We start from the raw sequence: 21,297 nt of genomic DNA, 5'->3' as shown, positions 1-21,297 counted from the left end.
CTCAAGTCTCTGCCCCATATGTCAGCACTGGCAAAATTCACTGATTGCACACCTTACTTTTTAATAATAATGGTAAGCGTCCAGTCAGGAGCTGGCAATGTCTGCCGTATGCGATCCAACCTATTTTTATTCTTCTGAGAATTTCCTTCTCATGGCCAGGGTTCCCCGTGATTAATTGACCTAGGTAAACGTATTCCTTCACAGTCTCTAGTGGCCAACTGGCTATCCTGATCTCTTGTTTCTTTGCCCGGCTATTTATCTTTATCTTCATCTTCTGCATATTAATATTCAACCCCACTCTTACACTCTCTCTGTTAGGTCTCCAATCATTTGTTGTAACTCGTCTGCATTGTTGTTCAGTAGAACAATGCCATCGGCAAACCGAAGGTTGCTGAGATATCTGCCGTTGATCTTTCCTCCCAAGCCTTTCCAGTTTAATAGCTTGAATTCTTCTAAGCACGCAGTGAATAGCTTTGGAGAAATTGTCTCCCTGTCTGACCCTTTTCTCTATAGGTATCTCCCTGCTTTTCTTGTGTAGAATTAAGGTAGCTGTAGAACCTCTGTAGATATTCTTACGCGAAGGACGAGTCAGTAAGACGAGAAACTATTTACAGAATATATTTACAACAACGGTTGCAGCGCTGACCGGTTAGATTCACAGCGCGAGCCCAGTTCGTTCTTCCTCCTCTTTTCTGGGGTGATGGCGCCTACGCGCCTCGTTTAAACAAACAAATACCACATGCATGCAGCAATATTTTCCAAGCTTTTTACGTAAGCGTTCTGTACTCCTTGATAACGTAGTGCCTCTATGATTGCTGGTATCTCTACTGAATCAAATGCATTTTCGTAATCTATATAAGCCACATAGAGAGGCTTATTGTACTCTGCAGATTTCGCGATAACCTGATTGATGACATGGATGTGATCCATTGTAAAGTATCTCTTCCTGAAGCCAGCCTGTTCCCTTGGTTGTCAAAAACCTAGTGTTGCCCTTATTCTATTGGATATTATTTTGGTAAATATTTTATAAAATACTAGGAGCAAGCTAATGGTCCCATAATTTTTTCAATTATTTAACGTCTCCTCTTTTGTGGATTAGTATAATGTCTGCATTCTTCCAGTTTTCTGGGACATTTGCAGTCGATAGACACTTCCTATAAAGATCCGCCAGTTTTCCAAGCAATATGTCTTCTCCATCTTTGATTAAATCAACTGTTATTCCACCTTCTCCTCCCGCTCTTCATCGTTTCATGTCTTGCAGGGCCCTTTTGACCTCATCGCTAGTTGTAGGAGAGTTTCTGTATCCTGTTCACTACTGTTTCTAATTGAAGTATCGTGACTCCTCTGGTTACTGTATACAGGTCCGCTTAGAATTTTTCCCCTGCTTTTACTGTATCTTCGAGATTGCTGATAATATTATCCTTCTTATCTTTTAGTCCATACATCATGGTTTGTCCTATGCCAGGTTTCTTTTCTACTGATTTCAGGCTGCGTTCATTTCTTACTGCTTCTTCAGTCTTTCTCATGTTATAGTTTCGAATATCAGTTATTTTGGCCTTGTTGATCAGTTTTGACAGTTCCGCGAATTGCGTAACGCTGCGCGGCCGCCAGTCCCATACAACCGCGTAGAGCGCAGGACTCTGCAATTCTAGACGTACTGCGCTCACCGCGAAAGGTTAGAAAAACACCCACATAAGCACAGCAGAGAAGTGGCTACGTGAGGCGGTTCCACCGATAACTGTAGAAGCGTCATTCAAAACAAGTAATTGTTCTCCACTTCCGGCGTCGTTTTCCCTACTTCCTTTTTAAATAAAAAGATGTTGATCCATAAATATTCTCATAAACACTGGTTAACATTTTTATTATTCGCTTTTGCTTGCAGTTTGGTTGTTGCCTTGACTCTCTCCCTTAGTAGATCGCTTAATTTCTCAACTCCTTGCGATTTTTGTTTCCAGTTGTCAATTTTGCACGAAAAGTGCTATACAATTAGGGAAAAACAGACGAGGTAATGGGCGACAGCCATCTTGCTTATGGGTTTAAGGGTTATTGCAGGGTTTCATGATGGACGCTCTTTCACATTATTTTATTTCCCACCTTATCTAACCCATATCACGTGTATATGGTTTCGGGCATCTGCCAGCGTCGCGGCGAGCTGTAACTCAAGGAAATAATGAAGCAAAGGGAAAAGTTAAACGCAACTGACGTTTTCTCCGGCCGCAACTCGTTCCATGAGAGTACAGACCAGCTTAGTAACAGCCGCATCCCTCTCCTGGTCCCAGGATCAGCCTAGACAAAGAAGGTTGAACTAATAAAAGCAACAGCTATGCGCGTGACGGTTGAATAGATGCTGACAACTGAACGCGTCTCGAGTTAATCGCGCGGACGCAGAATCTATGAGAAAACTGTCCTTCACATTACAAGAGAGGCCTATAACTACCACCATCTAAAAGGAGTGAAAAAGGCAGCGTAATGCTGACCGATGAACAGCTGCCAAGTCTCAACATTGGTCTGGCGGCGCTTTAGGAATGTGTGAGGAGTGGTGGCGTGGGTGCACATGGGGAGGGGGGGGGGGGGTATGCCACTTGATTTCGGGGGGGGCCCGGGCCCCCCCCCCCCCCTGGGTACGTGCCTGGTCCGATGGGATGTTTTTCAACGATACAACTGATCAGGAGCTTACAATACAAGGCCATGAAATACCCCGAGTGGCCGAATACAAATATCTCGGAGTATGGACAAACAAAGGCAGATGTACATGGAAAAGCACGAACAGTCTCTCATAGCAAAAGGGCGAAGAGATGCCGGGATAATGAAACATAAGGCATTGTGGGGGTACAACAGGTATGAGGTACTGAGATGTATTTGGAAGGGAGTAATGGTGCCGAGGCTTACTTTCGGGAATACGGTCCTGTGTTTAAGGGCAGAGGTTCAGTCAAGACCAGAAGTAAATCAGAGAGCTGTGGGAAGGTTAGCACTAGGTGCCCACGGGAGAACCATAAACGAAGCAGTACAGGGAGATATGGGCTGGGCATCGTTCGAAGCACGGGAAGCTCAGAGTAAAATCCTATACGAAAAACGTCTGAGCAAATTGGACGATAACAGATGGGCAGCTAAGGTGTTTAAATACCTATAAAGAAAGAGCGTTGACTCACAATGGCGGAAAAGAAGTAGGAAGCTAACCAGTAAGTATGCCAGACACGAGGACGAAGAAAGACAGAGCATTAAACGACAGGTTAAAAATGCGGAAGGTAAAAATTGGATAAATTCAATGGAAAAGAAGCATAGTGTGGAACTATATCGATACTGGAAACAGCAAATCAGGAAGGAAGCGTTTTATGATAACGCATGAGGCAGTGCCTTACTCTTTGAAGCTAGATCAGGATGTCTTAGAACGCGGAGCTATAAAAAGAAATTTAACGACGAAGAAGACACATGTACTGTGTGTGGTAAATATGTAGAAACAACGGAACACCTCATACTAAATGTGATGGTATCAAGCCCGATGTCGATGCGGTCACAGTCACCCTTCCAGAGGCCCTAGGGTTCAGAGATAATAATAGTCATGTAAACAAATATGCGGTGGAAATTAGCAAAAGGCGATTGGAGGATTGGTGGCTCAAAAGCAGAGAGGTGACGTAAGGTTAAAAGGGTAGGAAGATGTATTTAAAGAAAATGGAGAAATTCAATAACACACAACACAGATAAAAATAAAAATAAAAGGCAAAATAAAAAAATGTGAGCATGGTGGCAACTGCCATCACCCCGTTTCAAAGGGGATGCTCTTACCTTCCATCCATCCATCCATTCATCCGTAGTAGTGGCCTCGAGCTCCACCACTGGAAAAGCTGGCGCCACCGTCGGCGTGACGTGCTATTAGGGATCACGCGGACATAGCGGCCGCGTCGGCTGCTTCGGGAGCGCCGAAGCGAGCTGAAAACGGGAGTTTAAATTCCCTCGTACGTTGCGGTCCTCATTTAGTGGCGAGATTTTCCCGCTTCGAGTGTTTCTTTTACAACTCTTGAAAGCACCACAATAGGTGGCTGCCTTTGAAGGCGCGCTACATGGTAGGCTACTGTTCGGTGCCGCAGTGCCGGACGTACGCAACGGAGCCCGGTGTCAGCCTTATTCACACGTAGCCGCAGGACAAGAAGCTGCGTAAAGCTTGGCTCGCGAAACATAAAACCGGCAAACAGCCATCGGCTACAACTCAGGTACGCAGCAAGCACAGACGCGAGGAAGATTTCTGCTACGGCGCCGTGTCTGCGATGTTCGGAAAACGCGCACTGAGACACTCGCCCGTCTAATGTCATGACGGTTTGGTCTATGAACTTGTCGATGCTATAGATACTGGCAAGTTCACTGGAGTGCAAAGGGAGCGGTAAGGCGCACATTAAAAAAAATCATGGCATATGGTCATGTTTGTGTTATGAATTAATGCACTGGATTACAATAAAGAAGCTGCGGGAAACCGCACGCTGAGAACACCGATAAACACACAGTGCGACGCAACTAGAGAAATATTATTGAAACGTCCAAGAATTTAGACAAAAAAGAAAGATTGAATCGTCGCGACGGCACATCACAGTCCCCGTAGGCGTCGAAGTCTTTACAATGAAATTATTTTTGAACAGCTCTGATAACAGCCACGCAACAACGGTTGCTTGCATACTGTCAAATGCTCATATTCTGCTGCCAAAAGCTCATGGCACGGCGCGAAAACGCGCACGCGGCGAAAGCGAAACACTGCGGGGACAGGCATGCAGACGCGCACTCGGTCGCTGAGAATCTGTGCGATCGCTGCATTGAGGATTCATTCGATTACGCTCCATTTAGTTATACAAGCACTATAAGAACATATTTCACATGGTTTGCTCTCAGCGTTTACCTACCTTTCACGCAAGAAGCCGGTTCAGGAGACTCCATCGCGGCGACCGCGCGCAGTGGCGTTTGTACGTATTCGGTAAAGAGATAGCGTCTGTAAACGGTTCTGTGCTTTCAGTTTGCCCAAGATTATTATTTAGACAGTAAAAAACTTCTCTCGTTTCGAAAGTACTTACGGAAATGTCCAGGAGAGCTCGCGCGTGGTGTTTTCAGTGAGCGCTGACAGCAAAACCTATGAGGAGCGCGCCGCGTGATCCCTCATACTACGCCAGCGAGGCGCTTCCGATAGATGGCGACTCCGTAACTCCTCGCCGATAATAATAGCAAGAGTTTTGGAGGCACAACCCACCACTTCGTTCCAAAGGGGACGCTCATAACATCCATCCATCCATTCGTACCAAGTACCATGAGTACCAAGAGTTCTCGTTTCAATTTTGTGGCGAATGCACGTGTTTTCGGGGCTCCGTGGCGGCGACGAAATCATGTTTTTGTGCATTTATTTTTATTTATTTATTTGAATCTCAAGGGTCCCTGGCGGGACATTACATGAGGGGTGGGTGCAAGAACGGCGGTTAACAATGAATGTTACATGAGAATCATGACGATGACATGGCTTCCTCGATGGCAGTCTTGAAATGGACTGGATCAGGGATTTGTGCTAAGTGACAGGGAAGGTCATTCCAGTCGCGAGCTGTGTGGACAAAAAATGATTTCTGAAATGTAGTTGTTCGGGAACGATGCGGGATGAGGCTGTTTGAATGGCCGGTGCGGGGTGTTCGACGTACTGGTAGGATGAGGTTGCTGTCACGGGGCGAGCAATGGAAAAACCTGTGATAAAGGCAGAGACGTGAAATTCGGCGACGGGAAGCGAGAGAAGGAAGTTTTAGTTGCAATTTCAAGGCGGATATGCTAGAGTATCGAGAGTAGTTTGAAAGAATAAAGCGAGTGGCACGATTCTGAGCAGATTCAAGGGCTGAGATAAGGTTAGACTGATGGGGGTCAAATATTGCGCAAGCGTATTCAAGTTTAGGTCGTACAAATGTTTTATAAGCTAGTAATTTTAAGGAAGGAGGTGTCATGCGCTGGTTACGTCGGAGATACCCAACTGCTCGATTAGATGAATTTATTATGTGGTTAATGTGGCAAGACCATGTTAGGTCACTAGCAAGGTTAATGCCAAGATACTTAAAAGAGTTAGTGGAAATAATAGTAGTAATTTTATAAGTAGGCGGAGTATAATTTCGGCGGCGGTGAAAAGAAATTTGTGCGGTCTTTGTAGTATTTATGGACATTAGCCATTTAGTGCACCACCGCTCTATGTTATCCAGGTCATTTTGGAGGATGTAAGCATCCTCGGCGTTAGTTATGGGGCGGTAGAGTACGCAATCATCCGCGAATAGGTGGATACTAGATGTTACTGTGGAAGGCAAGTCGTTAATGTATATTAGAAAGAGCAAGGGGCCAAGAACCGTGCCTTGAGGTACTCCTGAAAGAACGTGTGAGTAGGATGATGAGAAGCCATTAGCGGAGACAAATTGCATGCGGTCAGTCAAAAAGCTTCGAATCCAGTTCAAGACACTAGGATGAATGTTTAACAAGGACATTTTAAGCAAAAGGCGGGAATGGGGTACTTTATCGAAAGCTTTCTCGAAATCTAGAAATAGCGCATCAATTGGGATATTGCGGTCAAGATAGGAATGAATGTCATGCAGGAACAAAGCTAATTGGGTTTCGCATGAGTGGTCTTTCCGGAATCCGTGTTGGTTTGGATGAAAAAAGTCGGCCGATGTTAGGAATGTGGCAACATTAGAGTAAATGACGTGTTCCATGATCTTAGAGCATACACTGGTTAACGAAATGGGTCGGTAATTACGTGGGGATGATCTGTCACCTTTCATGCTTTGAGCTTGCTTCTGTTTTTTATTTGCCGATTTTTTTTGCCTTTAAATAGTAATTGGGTGATTTTCTTTTTCTTTCCTTCTTTTGTCTCTCGCATTTCGGGTGTGTGGGTGTGCTTCATGTACATTTGTTTTGCAGTATGGTTAGAGCGTCCTTTCGTGCCACCTGCTCCAACACGTGCAGCCGGGTGGGACGTTGAGTGTTTGTAGTCTTTAAATGGTAGCTTGGAAGTGGAAAGACAAATAGCTATCAGTAGTGCTTTTACTGTGCGTGTTTTGGTAGGAAAGTGAGAGCGTGGCCGCGTGGTTGAGCGCGTGCGAGAGCGTCTCATACCTTCGGTCTCCGCAGCACTGACTGTTTTTGAAACAGTGGTGAAGTTGCCTTGCGACATTTTGAGGATTTGGATCCTGTGCGTATCGGTCTTTAGGCACGCGCTCTGCATTGATATAGTAATATAGTATTTGCATCAGTAGCAGCATTATTATACTATTGTAGTATTTGCAAAAAGCCGTGCAATACATGGCGAGAAAGATGGGAAAGCAAGCAGTGGGTGGGGGGTCCCTCAAGGCAGGTGAGGAGACGGATGAGCATGGAGAGGGCATCGAATCAACCGGCACACAATGTGATGTCGATAGGCTGCAGAAAATGGAGGCTTTCCAGGAAGAGCTTCTCAAACAGGTGCAAGAGCTCAAAAATGAGCTAAACAGGGAGCGTGATGCACGGAAGGTAGTTGAAAAGAGACTTGAAGCAGCCGAGGAAAAGCTGAAAAGGGCCGCCATAGTGAACGAGAATGTGCATGACAATGGAACGCAGACCCCCGACGCGACAGGCGAGGGAGTGTCAGCGGAATACGTGGAATGCATGTAGCATGATGAAGGGTTAGCTGGAAAGAGCGGCACCTACCTTGAAACCGCCACGCGGAAAAACAGGAGCCCAAGGGAGAATGCCCCTTGTCGAGTCCGAATCACGCGGAAAAGCACAAAAGGAAGCAGGGCGAGATAGGAGAGAGTGAAAGGGTGATTCTCGCCGGCGACGCACACCTGGCTGGGGGCTCAAAAGCAATTGTGGAGAGGGTGAAAGGCGACAAAAGAGTGGCGGTATGGGCATTGCCAGGGCGGACACTGGGTTAATTCTGTCATGGAGCGAGCAAAAGAAAAGCTCGCAGGGAATGCCCACGTGCGCAACCTTGTCATAGCAGCAGGTGGGCTAAATGACATCCTAAACAGGAAATGGCCAGGACTAGCCCAGCGCTTGCCGAAGGGGGTGGACGACTTGCGCGTACTATCCCCTCAGGTGCAGATCGTGGTGCTGGAGTTGCCTGTACGTGACAGTCACGTACAAAAAGCTGTAGTGGCTGCTAATGAGGCAATATGGAAAATGAGCCTAGTGAAAGGCTTCGAGGTTGTCGAAGTAAACAGGGAAGTGAGAAGTTGTGGTGGTTTTAAACGAGACGGGATCCACTTCAATTATAGGCTGGCACGAGAAGTGGGCTGGCGACTTGGCGGTCGCGCTGCTGCTTTCTTAGGGGGCCCGCGGGCGCTCAGGAGGTCAGAGTAGATAGTAATGAAGAAGGTCCCCTAGGGGAGCATCAGAAGAGCACCACAGTCTATAACAGAAAAAGGAGGAAAGCAAGAAAAAGCGCTCGCCATGCAATAGGCTACATAAACATGCAGGGCGGCAGAAGAAAGGAAAAGTGGGCAGAGATTGAGGAGCTGTTACATAGAGAACAAATAGGGGTGTATGCGGTTACAGAAGCGCACCTTAGCGACTCAGAAGAGCCGCCCGTTATTGAGAATTATGTTTGGGAAGGGTGCAACAAAACTAGGTCGGAAAGAAAGGGAGGGGGAGTCGGAATGCTCATCCATCAGGGAGCCAAATGGAAAAGAGTTAATTCACAGTGTCAAGAGCATCTTTGGTTATCAGGTACGATGAGTGGGAAAGAAACTTGGCTGGACGTTACATATTTGTGGACCGGAAAAAAATTGCGCAGAGAAGAATAAAGAGTTAGTGGAATGCATAAGCGCTGATATTAAGGGTTTCGGGAATGGTGCTGAAATTGTCCTATTAGGTGACATGAATGCCCACATCCAGGATTTAGATGGCTGTACCGACAACAACGGGAAGTCAATGCTAGACATTTGTGAGCAACATAACCTCGTTATCGTAAATACAGGGCCTAAGTGTGAAGGACAGATCACGTGGGAAGTGGGAAACCGGCATTCGACCATTGATTACTGTCTGATGACAGAAGGAATACATGATAAGTTGAGAGAAATGGTCATCGATGAGGAATGGTTTAGCAGCACAGGGAGTGACCATAAACGCATCATATGGACAATGGGATATGTAGTTGGGAAAGAGAGCAAGGAAAGCAAAATGGCCAGTCCAAATTTGAACGCAGAACAAATAGCAAATATTGGCGGCGAGGAGTTACGGAGTCGCCCTCTATCGGAAGCGCCTCGCTGGCGTAGTATGAGGGATCACGTGGCGCGCTCCTCATAGGTTTTGCTGTCAGCGCTCACTGAAAACACCACGCGCGAGCTCTCCCGGACATTTCTGTAAGTACTTTCGAAGCAAGAGAAGTTTCTTACAGTCTAAATAATATTCTTGGGCAAACTGAAAGCACACAATCGTTTACAGCCGCTATCTCGATACGTACAGTGAACGCCACTGCGCGCGGTCGCCGCGATGGAGTCTCCCGAACCAGCTTCTTGCGTGAAAGGTAGGTAAACGCTGAGAGCAAACCATGTGAAATATGTTCTTATAGTGTTTGTATAACTAAATGGAGCGTAATGTAACGAAGCCTCAATGCAGCGATCGCGCAGATTCGCAGCGACCGACTGCGCGTCTGCATGCTTGTCCGCCCACTGTTTCGCTTTCTCCGCGCGCGCGTTTTCGTACCCTGCCATGAGCTTTAGGCCGCAGAATATGAGCATTTGACAGTAAACAAGCAACCATTGTTGCGTGGGCGCCATCAGAGCTGTTCAAAAATAATTTAATTGTAGAGACTTCGACGCCTACGGGGACTGTGATGTGCCGTCGCGACGATTCAATCTTTTTTTTTCTTCTAAATTCTTTGATCTTTCGATACTATTTCTCGAGTTACGTCGCACTGTATGTTTATCGGCGTTCTCAGCGTGCAATTTCCCGCTTCTCCTTTTTTGTAATCCTGTGCATTAATTCATAGCATAAACATGACCATATGCCATGCTTTCTTTAAATGTGCTTCTTACCGCTGCCTTTCCACTCCACTGAACTTGGCAGTATCTATAGTATCGACAAGTTCATAGACCAAACCGTCATGACATTAGTCGGGCAGCGGACTCGGGCGTGCGTCTCGGTGCGTGTTTTCAGAACATCGCAGACCGGGCGCCGTAGTAGAAATGTTCCTCGCGTCTGTGCTTGCTGCATACCCGAGTTGTAGCCGATGACTATTTGCCGGTTTTATGTTTCGCGAGCCAAGCTTCACGCAGCTTCTTGTCCTGCGGCTACGTGTGAATAAGGCTGACACCGGCCTCCGTTACGTGCGTCCGGCCCTGCGGCACCGAGCAGTAGCCTACCATGTCGCGCGCCTTCAAAGGCAGCCACTACCTACTGTAGTGCTTTCAAGCGTTGTAAAGGAGACACTCGAAGCGGGAAAATTTCGCCACTAAATGAAAACCGCAGCGTACGAGGGAATTTAAACTCGTTTTCAGCTCGCTTCGGCGCGCCCGAAGCAGCCGACGCGGCCGCTATGTCCACGTGATCCCTCCTAGCACGTCACGCCGACGGTGGCGCCAGCTTTTCCAGTGGTGGAGCTCGAGGCCAATAGCCACTAGAGTTGAGGAAGAACTTGGCAAATGGCCAAGAGTGGGAATATGATGAGCTTCTCAGTGTAATAACGACAGAAATAGAGAAAGAGAAACAAAACGTTCGTTGGAAAGGAAAAAAGAAACCGAAAAGCTGGTGGAACAAGGAGATACGAGAAGCGATCGCCGAACGACAGAAAGCATCTCGAGAGCACAGGCTGGCAAAGAAGGCGCAGTAGCCGCAGGATAATGTAACCAGTATAAATGGGAAATATACCGGGAGAAAATGTCTATGATTCAAATAGTGGTGCAAGCAAAGATAAAAGGTGAAAGTGAACGTTGGTTGTCAGAAATACGTGAGAAAAAGAAGGCCGCACCTAAAATATTTCGGAACCACATAAAATTACTAGGCAGGAAGTCAACAGAAATACAAGAATATATCCTAGACGAAGATGAAAACAGACTGGAAAGAGAAGCGGCAATAAATTACATCCGAAAATAACAGCCGAATCTTTCCAATGCAATGGCGAGGTTGTATTTGAAGAAAAAAAGAGCATGAAAGAGACCCAAGTGGAAAAGGAGCTGGTGCTGACAAATTTAAACTGGAAGAAAGCGGAAGAGAAAATTCCTAAGCGCACAGCCACAGGGCTAGACGAGGTTCCCGTTAGGCTGATAAATGAACTAGGACCAAAAAGTAAGGAAGCTCAGGTGAAAGCAGTGGTATAAACTAGAATAATTACCGTAGCGGCAGTGCCTACAATTAATACGTTCCACTCCATGTATAAGAGAGGTTTCTGTCAAACACAACGTTTTACGTGTTTCCGGCTCCCAAAACAGCGTCCGCCGCATTCAACCAGTGAAAACATGGCCTTTAAGATCCGCACTTTAAGTCCTAAAAGCGCCACTCTACGCAATGTGAATTTACACACCACCTTTTGAAGAACGCGCTGCGTGCGGCCTCTAAAATAAACTTTGTGCAAATAAACTGCAGCACCGGGATGGCTTGGGCTAGTCGGTTCATACCACGACCGGCTTTATTGTTCATACTCTACAAGGGAACGGCGTGAAAAGACGAAGCACAAGAGGGTGAACGCACATACACCTGTATTTCCCTTCTTGTCTTTCGTCCTTTCGCGCTGTTCTCCTTTAGAGGCAGGTGGAGGACTCTAAAAGAATTCAGTAAACTTCAGCATCGCAAATCTCGGAGGCTGACACTGAGTTGTGATCTTCTCGTCTAGGTTTTGTTTCGTCAGCTAGCGCCCCTATCTTAAACGCTGCCTGTACGTGGCCTGCGCAAGCGCTTTGTTTTCCGCGTAGATGGCACCTGCGTCGCATGCGAAACATTCGAAAGACGAAAGGAGCCATTGGTCATAGTCGTAGTTCCCGTTGTTTGCGAAGAAAAGCGGAATGGCTGCCTGCCCTCCTGGTGATGCGTTCGAAGTTCGTGCCGTCTAACAAAGGCAAGTTCGCGCTGAATTTGACTGCCAGTGCTAACGGCCCGAAGTGTAAATACCAGCAAGTGAGCGTGACCAGGCGAGTCATGGCGAGACGAAAACCAAAGACGACGGTCGCCGTCCCGGATCGCAAGCTATGCAACTACATGCACCGCGTGTGCCTCCAAGCCAGAATCGAAGGCTACGAGTACTGCATGCGGCATATTCTCGAGGATGAAACTGCTCCTTTTCGCCAGTGTGCATACACCCACGCCAAGAGCGGGCGCCGGTGCGCCAACGCGGCGCCGATAACTGATACGCGGGAGTCTCTCTGCCAGTTCCACGCGCAGAAGGCTCTCCAGCAGCGTCATTCGTCCGGAAAAAAGCAGCAGCTCGTCGAGACGCCGCAGAAAGTGATCGAAACGTTGGAGCACTACTGCCGAGACCCGCAGCATTCCATAGACCAATCGGATACCGCGAGAAACACGGTGAAGTTTTACGATGTTGAAAGTGACGAAGAGCCTCCTACGGTCGGAGAGTTCCGACCGTATTCTGAAGGCGACAGTGATGCCGACAGTCTCGACAACGACCTGGACGATCCGCTCCGGCACGCCGGCGTGTTCACCGTCGAGGAAGCCGCGTCAATCACTCGAGATAAGCTGGTGCGGTTGCAGAGACTGTACTTGAACCATTTTAAAAGACTTACCGACATCCTGACGCAAAAGCGTGCGCAGTACCTTCGGAACAAAGCCTCGTCAGCGCCTATGTCCAAGGATTTCGCCTCGCCTCATGAGGAGGCGCTCTACAAGCGGTACCGCGCTTATTACCGGTACCATCGCACCTACGGTGCCGAAGCTGTTCTCAGGGCTCGGTTCAAGCGCAAGCAGAAGTGCTCGAGTGATGGCATCCCCGTGACTTGCAGCCATGCAGGGTGCAGCAAGCGTGTCATTCCCTTGTCGACATTCTGCCGCTCACACATCCTTAACGACCGCAAACAACAGCTGTTTGAGCGCTGCGATGGTGACAGCAACAATGGCCTGCCTTGCAGCACTATTATGTTAAAGGTCCGCAGCCCGCGCGACGTCTGCCTCATTCACGCCGCGCCCAGCCCGGCCTTGGGCTGCAGGTGAGTCCAATTCTCACTCATGAAAATGCGTGTGAAGCCTTCGGCGAAGGTTGTAAGGTAAGGTACTTCAATGAAATTGAGCATTACGAAGCGCGGTCGTTATAGCACTTATCACATAAAGGGACCCTGAGATGATATTGACGATTTTGAACAAACGTACTGAGTCGTTAGAGTAAGTCCTGATCATTAATTGACGTATCTAAGTGCGCCGCGTAAAGCGTGTAATTTATTATAAGGCTATGAAAATGGACAACGCTGCCGATCGCAGGACACTGCTCTGCGGAATTTTCAGCCGCCTATACCCATATGATATAGCCCACCCAATTCACGTCAGTAGGGCGAGCTATTCGATTGGCTGCCCAGGGCGCGTCATGGATAATTTTTCCACCTTTATGGTGAACAAATGATGTTTGTAATATTTGCAATGTTAGTTAATTTGTTTCTATAAAAAGAAAGAAAATGCACAAGAACAATTTCTCACTACGCTTAAGAGGAAGCTTTAGCTCGGGCCCAACTCCGACGCGGCCTATTCAAATACATGTAAAAACGCAAAAACGTTTTTCTGAGATAACCCCTGGACCGATTTTGATGAAATTTGTTGCATTTGAGAGAGTAAGATAAATTCTAGTGACTGTTGGAAGCAGAATTTTGATTTAGGGCTTGAATTTTGTTAGAAAGATTTTCGAAAATTCAGAAGTTTGAAAAAAATAGAAGCATGAAGTTTACAAACTAATAGCTCTGCATAAAGAACAGATATCGCGGTTCCGTAAACGGCATCCGTTAGATCATTCAAAGCGGACAAATATTATATGTCATTTTACATCTTACGTGAATTTGTTACATTGTTTACGAGGGTTCTGCAAAAGTTGTAATTACTTATTATTACATTTTTTAAGGTTCACGTGTAACATATCAAATTTGTCCCCTTTAGATGTGCTATCAGATACAATTCACAGAATTGCGATATCATTTTTTCTTGTTGAGTTACAGAGTTGTAAACTTGATAGTTTCGTTTTCTGAAAATTTGCAATTTTTGTCAATTTTTTATAAAATATTGACGGCCTACCTCAAAAATTCGAAACCAACAGTCACTAGATTTTAAGTTTTTCTTTTAAATGCAGCAAACCCAGTCAAATTTAGTGCAGTGGTTGCCGAGAAAAACGAATTCTCCTTTTACATGTATTTAGATAGGAGCACCCGAGCTAAAGCTTCCTCTTAAGAGGAAGCTTTAGCTCGGGTGCTCCTATCTATCCTATCTTAAGAGGAGGGTGCTCCTCCTATCCTATCTTAAGAGGAGCTAAAGCTTCCTCTTAAGAGGAAGCTTTAGCTCGGGTGCTCCTATCTAAATACATGTAAAAGGAGAATTCGTTTTTCTCGGCAACCACTGCACTAAATTTGACTGGGTTTGCTGCATTTAAAAGAAAAACTTAAAATCTAGTGACTGTTGGTTTCGAATTTTTGAGTTAGGCCGTCAATATTTTATAAAAAAATTGACAAAAATTGCAAATTTTCAGAAAACGAAACTATCAAGTTTACAACTCTGTAACTCAACAAGAAAAAATGATATCGCAATTCTGTGAATTGTATCTGATAGCACATCTAAAGGGGACAAATTTGATATGTTACACGTGAACCTTAAAAAATGTAATAATAAGTAATTACAACTTTTGCAGAACCCTCGTAAACAATGTAACAAATTCACGTAAGATGTAAAATGACATATAATATTTGTCCGCTTTGAATGATCTAACGGATGCCGTTTACGGAACCGCGATATCTGTTCTTTATGCAGAGCTATTAGTTTGTAAACTTCATGCTTCTATTTTTTTCAAACTTCTGAATTTTTGAAAATCTTTCTAACAAAATCCAAGCCCTAAATCAAAATTCTGCTTCCAACAGTCACTAGAATTTATCTTACTCTCTCAAATGCAACAAATTTCATCAAAATCGGTCCAGGGGTTATCTCAGAAAAACGTTTTTGCGTTTTTACATGTATTTGAATAGGCCGCGTCGGAGTTGGGCCCGAGCTAAAGCTTCCTCTTAAGCACTGCCGGCACACAGCAAGCGTCGTCTGCTTGTGTTACAACGTGCTCCATTTTGACGAGAGCTCCGTGGTCAGAATCGGTCTCAGTCTTTTCGCGAGCACAATGATTCAACTTTGTCGCGTTGTGGACTGCAAACGTAGCAGCTGTCAATATGTCAAGCTGCGACATCGTGTCCTTCTACAAGGGAGCAGACGAGCGGACTGGCTGCAGCGCATCGGACTCCCGCTATCCGATCGGCGCGAGGATTTGCGCGTTTGCGGCAGTCACTTTACACCGGAAGATTACTAACGCAAAAGCGTTTCGCGAGTCCGCTATTAGGGTAAATGCAAGGGCAAGGGGACAGGGCCTGGCCGTTTGACTGTGTCGTTTCACGGGATGAACAGAAGCACAAATGTGAATGGTCTGCATGGTGCAGCCACCTGGTGACAAAGAGCTCAACCACACACAGTAGCAGTAACGAAATGCTCGCAACGCACGCTGCTTCGATAGCTCTCGGTTAGGGTACATGGAGGAAGGAAATTGTGGAGAGGCCCTACACCACGGAGCAAGAAACATTTAGGAGTAGAAACTCCGCTGTTTGCGGCGACCAGAAAAGGCCACGAGCCCGCGGAGCCACTATCATGCTGGCGGCACCTGGCGGCCGTTTCGGTTGCCAGGGCAACCGGTCGAGCGTGTTGCTCCTGTTCGGCCGCGCGCGCCCGACTTCTATTGAAGGCACGGGGGAAGTGGCCGGAGAGCGCGCCGGAGCCGCGTGCCCGGGCGCTGCATTTTTTTTTTCGCTACGGCTTCTACGACGTAGAGCCACTGGAAAAAATTTCAGAGTACCGCATGCGTTTTGCCCGTGCCGCCGACGCGTTCATTGGCCCAATCGTACCATGTGACCTCTGGGGTGCCATATACCTTCCAAGCGCCGGGCGAGCCGGCTGAGTTAGAGCGCAGGCAGCGCAGGCTTGTGTGCGTGCGTGTGTGCGTGCGTGCGTGTGTGTGTTCGTTCCGATTGTCGGCGCTCGCATTTGACTGCAAGGAAATCATGCCTGGCTGCTGCGCCTTCGGATGCAGCAACCGAACTGAGTCTGGAAAGATCTTTTTCTAGATTCCGACCGGGAAAAATGACCGAGAGCGTCGTTCTGCGGGGTTACACAGAATCGGCCGGGAGAACTTCAAGCCTACAAAAAACACCCGCGTGTGCGAGGTGTAACTACACCTTGCTTGCGCTTTTCGGTACTGTTTTAGAAGATATTTAAGCGAAGTGCTCGCGGTGTTAGCGATGCTAGGAAAATAGGAGTTCATTGCAGGGATCGTTCGCGTCTTGCACGCTTGACGCGGGTACACGTGTACGTGTTTGTTGCTCAACACACGCGGTTGTTCCGTGCTCGCGGCACGCGAAGGCACACTTGTCGCGCGAGAATTCCGCGCCCTCACGCGCACCAGGTACTCGCATGATTTCTCCGCGCACGTGAGCGCGCTCTCGCCTCGAGTCACTCGACCCATATGGCACTTGTTTTTCGCAGATCGTGACGATCGTAGTCAATAAATACAGGGTCAATACGAGGCCCATGATACTTCCTTTCTTCCACTTATCCTTTGCTCATTTATACATACGCATTTCGAGCTTGAAACCAATGGCTAGGTGATATTCACAACACATGCTTCAAATTTTGAGCTTGTAAGCCGAGCACATATGCAATGAACTGAAGCCAGCATTCATATTATGTTTTATGTTGAAATGCTACGGTGCATACCCAAATAATGTTGTGCTTGATGCATAACAAGAAATACAAAACAACAGAACACCCAGTAGCTTTAGTTTCACTCTGTCACTATGCATGTTACATAAGCCGCTCTAAAAGCACAAGAATTTCATACATCGCCTATGTAACTTAGAAAAAAAATGTGCAGCGTCCCCAGCGGGCGTTCCTGCTTTTTTTTACACAGGCAGTAAATCTTGGCAGTCTAAGAAAACAGTCATAAATAAGTTGAGAATAGTAGCCGCTCATGAACGCACTAGACAGCCGCGTTCATAAATCCCAATGTAGCAAACTCTCGCACATTATAGTGTACAGAAGTACATATACGTTGCTTTAATCACGCAAATGGCTCATATTGGCTTTCCACAAGATTTAGTGCGCGAAATGGTCATCAAAGTTGGTTTTTACGCCTGCTGTGCACAGATCGTCTTACGATCACGGCCAAACACCGGTGCGCACACGGCAGTCGCAGTGTGTCGTGCGTATACGGCGGACAAAGTCGTCCTGCAGAATCGAGAATGCGTGGTATCCGTTTACAAACTAAATTAGATGTATCCGATTTAGCTTGTGAAATTATACAGTGAACGTACGTGCCTGCGACACTGTCAGGTGTCAGTTTCGTCCTGCTTGGAAACATTCAATAGAAGCCGACGGCGGTCCATGATGTTCATGCCCAAAAGCACAAGGTTGCCTCATTCCGGTTCGAAGTGACGAAATGTTCCTTTCGTAGCTCGGTCCGCGGAAGCGAAAAAAAAAAGAACGCGTGCATAAGCTTCCGATAGCAGCGCTAAGCTGCTGCCCACAATCGTAGCACAGTTCCAGCAGTAAACACGATCGGCGTGCAAAACAACCACCGGCTGCATTTTTTCGCACAAAATAGCATTTTATTTTCGTTCTTAGCAACCATTATCACCGGGCACAAAATATTTGTACTTCAGTAAACACTCAACCCGATGTGTCACCGAATATCAAGCTCTTCCAACACGGCGGCCTTCCCTCGACGCAGTCGGCTTGGAAGGTATATAGGGGTGGTCGCTCAGTGTTGCCAGTCAAATCCCGACCTTTGCGGTACTCTGAAATTTTTTCCAGTGACTCTACTACGACGCGCATCATGGCGCCGCCACTGCATAAGGCCCCGTCGGCGCATACAATTGTGACGTTATCTGATTGCCCGCGCTCGCTCGCGCTAACGGGAGTTTCACCTAAATGTCTTCCTCCGTGCCCTACACCCTCCGCGCATTAGGAGAAAAGTGTGGAGGAAATGACGTAGTAGGTTCTCCTTTGTTTTGCTGTTTTTTTTATTTCTCTGCTATAGTGGCTGCGCCTTTCGGACCACAATGGCGGCTTTGTTATGGTTCTATGCCATGGTGGAAGGAAACTCAGGAGAGGCCCTGACGTCAATCTTTGTGAAGCCAAGTGAGACCGGAAGTTGGCGTTGCTCATGGCGTTGCTCCGCCTATCGGGCCGAGCCAGCTCTCGTCTCTTGTTTACATTTCTCGCGTAAGCGCGCCGTGCTGCGCGCAACGGGGCTGCTCGGATGCGCGCGCTCTGCAGCAATACTAAACAATCGCGATGTCTTGATTAAAACACATGTTGCTAAATTGTTGCTTGTTCCTCGCACTACTCGCGAGAGCTCGAATCTTTTAAGCAGAGCGCGTTCGAGGTTCATGCACACCTGTACAGGTGTACCTCAATACACGTGCTGATAGAGCGTTGGAATATGTGCATTTTGCTGCCCTCGGCATTGCATACAAGGCTGTCGTTCCTTCAACACTGTGATGCCAGAATCTGGATACACTATGGAGTGTGGCACTTATTTGTTGTTTGGGCCCTGGGAAAGCGCTCCTAGCCAGTAGGGCCAATTAAGATCAGAAAAAATTGCACATATGTGGTTTCATGACATCAGCATTGAATGTGGACTTCGTTACAAAGCCATTGCAGTGCCGGTTCAGTTCTTCGGCCAGCATTTGGCGCAGCGTGAAGATGAAGAAACAAATACCAAGAACTTGGGGTTTACTTTTTGACTATGCGCATCCACAAGGTTGCTGATCGGCACAGCCGCGGTCATTCTAGTGCAGTTTTCACCAAAACCTAGTGCTGAAAGCTGCGTCACCGGTTACAGCTTGTCTGGTCAATAGAGTACACTGAATTGCAAAAAGTGTTAAAGTAATCAATCAGTTAAAAGCTACCCAGAAAGGTACAAGTAGTTAATGACATGCCATTCGTTACATACAAGTCTCTTTCATAAAAAAACATACGTACATCGTTTAAACCATGGACACTAAACCGATTTAATACCCACGCGAAAAGTGTGCAGAGCACTTTTTTTGATGTATTATGCAAATTTCATTGAATTGTTTGAGCACTCGGTCCTGCTGCGTAGACCCATCATTACCAAAAGGCTGTTAGGTTAGCAGGAGTGTATTTGGCCATAATAGACAAACAAGAATAGTTAAAGAAAATTACAAGAATTACAATGAAATTTCAAGAAGTGTCGAGTGATGTGCTTCTTGTAGTGCCATTCCTTGCATAGGAAGAGAATGGGGGGGGGGGTGATTAGAAGAGCGACACTTCTGCAGCACTTTTTAGTATGTGCTTCACAAATCGTTTTGAATGTACAAAGTTAAAAGACAGAAATTCATGCCAGCCGTTTGGTGGCCACGCCACATTAAGGTGCAGCATGATATGAAGTGCTAATTGCAGTGTCTAAAGAATTGTAGGAGGCTAATGGCACTTTGAAATGGATAACTAGTTTTAACTAGATTACTCGTTTAACTAGATAACTCGCGGCTTCGGTCAACTTTCACCAACATTCGCCCCTGCCTTAGCTGTGCTACCAAGACTAGTGTGAGCCCTTAGGAAAGCACATTTAAAGCAACTAAATATGCTTATCTTGGCCCACTGGAAAGTGCACACTGACATAGTGTGCACAGGCACAGGTAGAGCTAAAGGATAAAAGAACCAGATTTTAACAGAATAGCATATGGATCGTTGACACGTATTACGAAAATTGCATCCTTTTGATATATCTTTTATTAGTGTACTTTGCCAAAAGGCGAGGGTTACTGTTCCGGTTCAAGTTGATTTTATTTATTGCCTCCTGTCTGACGCTATTTTCACATGGCGCCATTTCTTTCCCACCTGACCAAAGACATTATTTTCATTTTCAGTGCCACCGAAAGCAAAGGAAGCAGTGAAAACATACATGTGGACGTAGAAAGCACTGTTGATATGGACATTCCGGAAATAGAGCACTTCCAGTCCATGGACGACATAGCTGCCTTGGGCTTGGATGTGGTGCAGCCTGGTTGCCTCTTTGGCCTAAACCAGTTTGGAGATCCCGGTGAATCGACCGACACGGCCCTTTCAGGTGATCAGAATACCGGCAGCACCATAGGCTTGGGGGCACCTTGAGACATTCTGGAAGATGTGGGTGTTGTCAAGCGACACCCAACTGAGTTTCAGTGTGAACCGGATTTTCAAGACCCATCACAAGCAAAAGTGAATGTGTTGACTGACTAGTCCACTTTCATTGTGAGAAGAGCATTCATTAAAATATTGGCTAAGTTGGTTATACAGTTTGTGCGATCAAATTCTTTTTTTACGAGTCCTCCTACAGCGCAACTTCTTAGGTTCGATACATAGTGCACCCAAGCTTGCCAAAAAAATAAAAAATCACTGCCCAGGCACTCCGTACAGATGGTGAACCAGTGAAGCTGAAACGTGCGGTCCCGGTTTTTATCACTCGGTTAATCCTAACAGTTCATTAGTCGACGGCTCGCTGCGCTGTTGGATCCTCGGTATGCAGTTGCTGCTTGCGCTCGGCTGCACGAATTCGTTCTTGTGCCCGGTCTTCATCATCGGCACGGCGCAGACGAGGTCGTTCCCGGTTCAGCTCGCGGCGTTGCTGATCGAAAGCTGCCTGCTCCTCAGGAGAACGTCGCGTGGCCTCATATCCAGCTTTTCTGGACACGTACCAACTAGCGCCCCAAGCGGCCCCGGCACGAAGCTAGCGCGTTTTCAATGGAACGAGCGGGTTTTTCGCGAATAACAAAAGCTGCAGGTCGATTATTGAAAAACGCAGGCGACAGACGTGTTCTGGAAGACAATCCACACGAGCCAAATGCAGTGATCACGCTATGGCACGTAAGAATTTTGTTCCCACAGCGGTTAAAGGTTTAGCAATGGGAGCCTATGGAAACGACGAAAATTTGTACTCGATTTTCGAGGCACGAACGGTGCCTGTAATTAACCTACGACGTCTATCGTAATACGCAGTGCAGCGTATGTAGTCCGGAGACTCAGCTTTCGATTGATGCCTATCTCGACTCTCCACACATGGCGCAACATTGTTCCCAAAAGCGTTTTTTGAAACACTGT

General features: G+C 46.8%; 1 protein-coding gene across 1 annotated transcript; it reads left to right on the top strand.

The window, feature by feature from the left end:
* Nucleotides 1–11,877: 11,877 nt before the first annotated feature.
* On the top strand, nucleotides 11,878–20,491 carry LOC139051815 (KAT8 regulatory NSL complex subunit 2-like). Its single transcript, XM_070528826.1, has 2 exons — nucleotides 11,878–13,124; nucleotides 20,088–20,491. Exons 1-2 carry the CDS (start codon nucleotides 11,899–11,901, stop codon nucleotides 20,329–20,331), a joined length of 1,470 nt encoding a protein of 489 aa, XP_070384927.1. The 5' UTR covers nucleotides 11,878–11,898; the 3' UTR covers nucleotides 20,332–20,491.
* The last annotated feature ends 806 nt before the right edge of the window (nucleotides 20,492–21,297 follow it).

This window comes from Dermacentor albipictus, unplaced genomic scaffold, assembly GCF_038994185.2.
Source record: "Dermacentor albipictus isolate Rhodes 1998 colony unplaced genomic scaffold, USDA_Dalb.pri_finalv2 scaffold_14, whole genome shotgun sequence".
NCBI classification, from domain to species: Eukaryota; Metazoa; Arthropoda; class Arachnida; order Ixodida; family Ixodidae; genus Dermacentor; species Dermacentor albipictus.
Note: the sequence above shows the minus strand (reverse complement) of the source record. Positions and strands in the feature narration are given on the sequence as shown.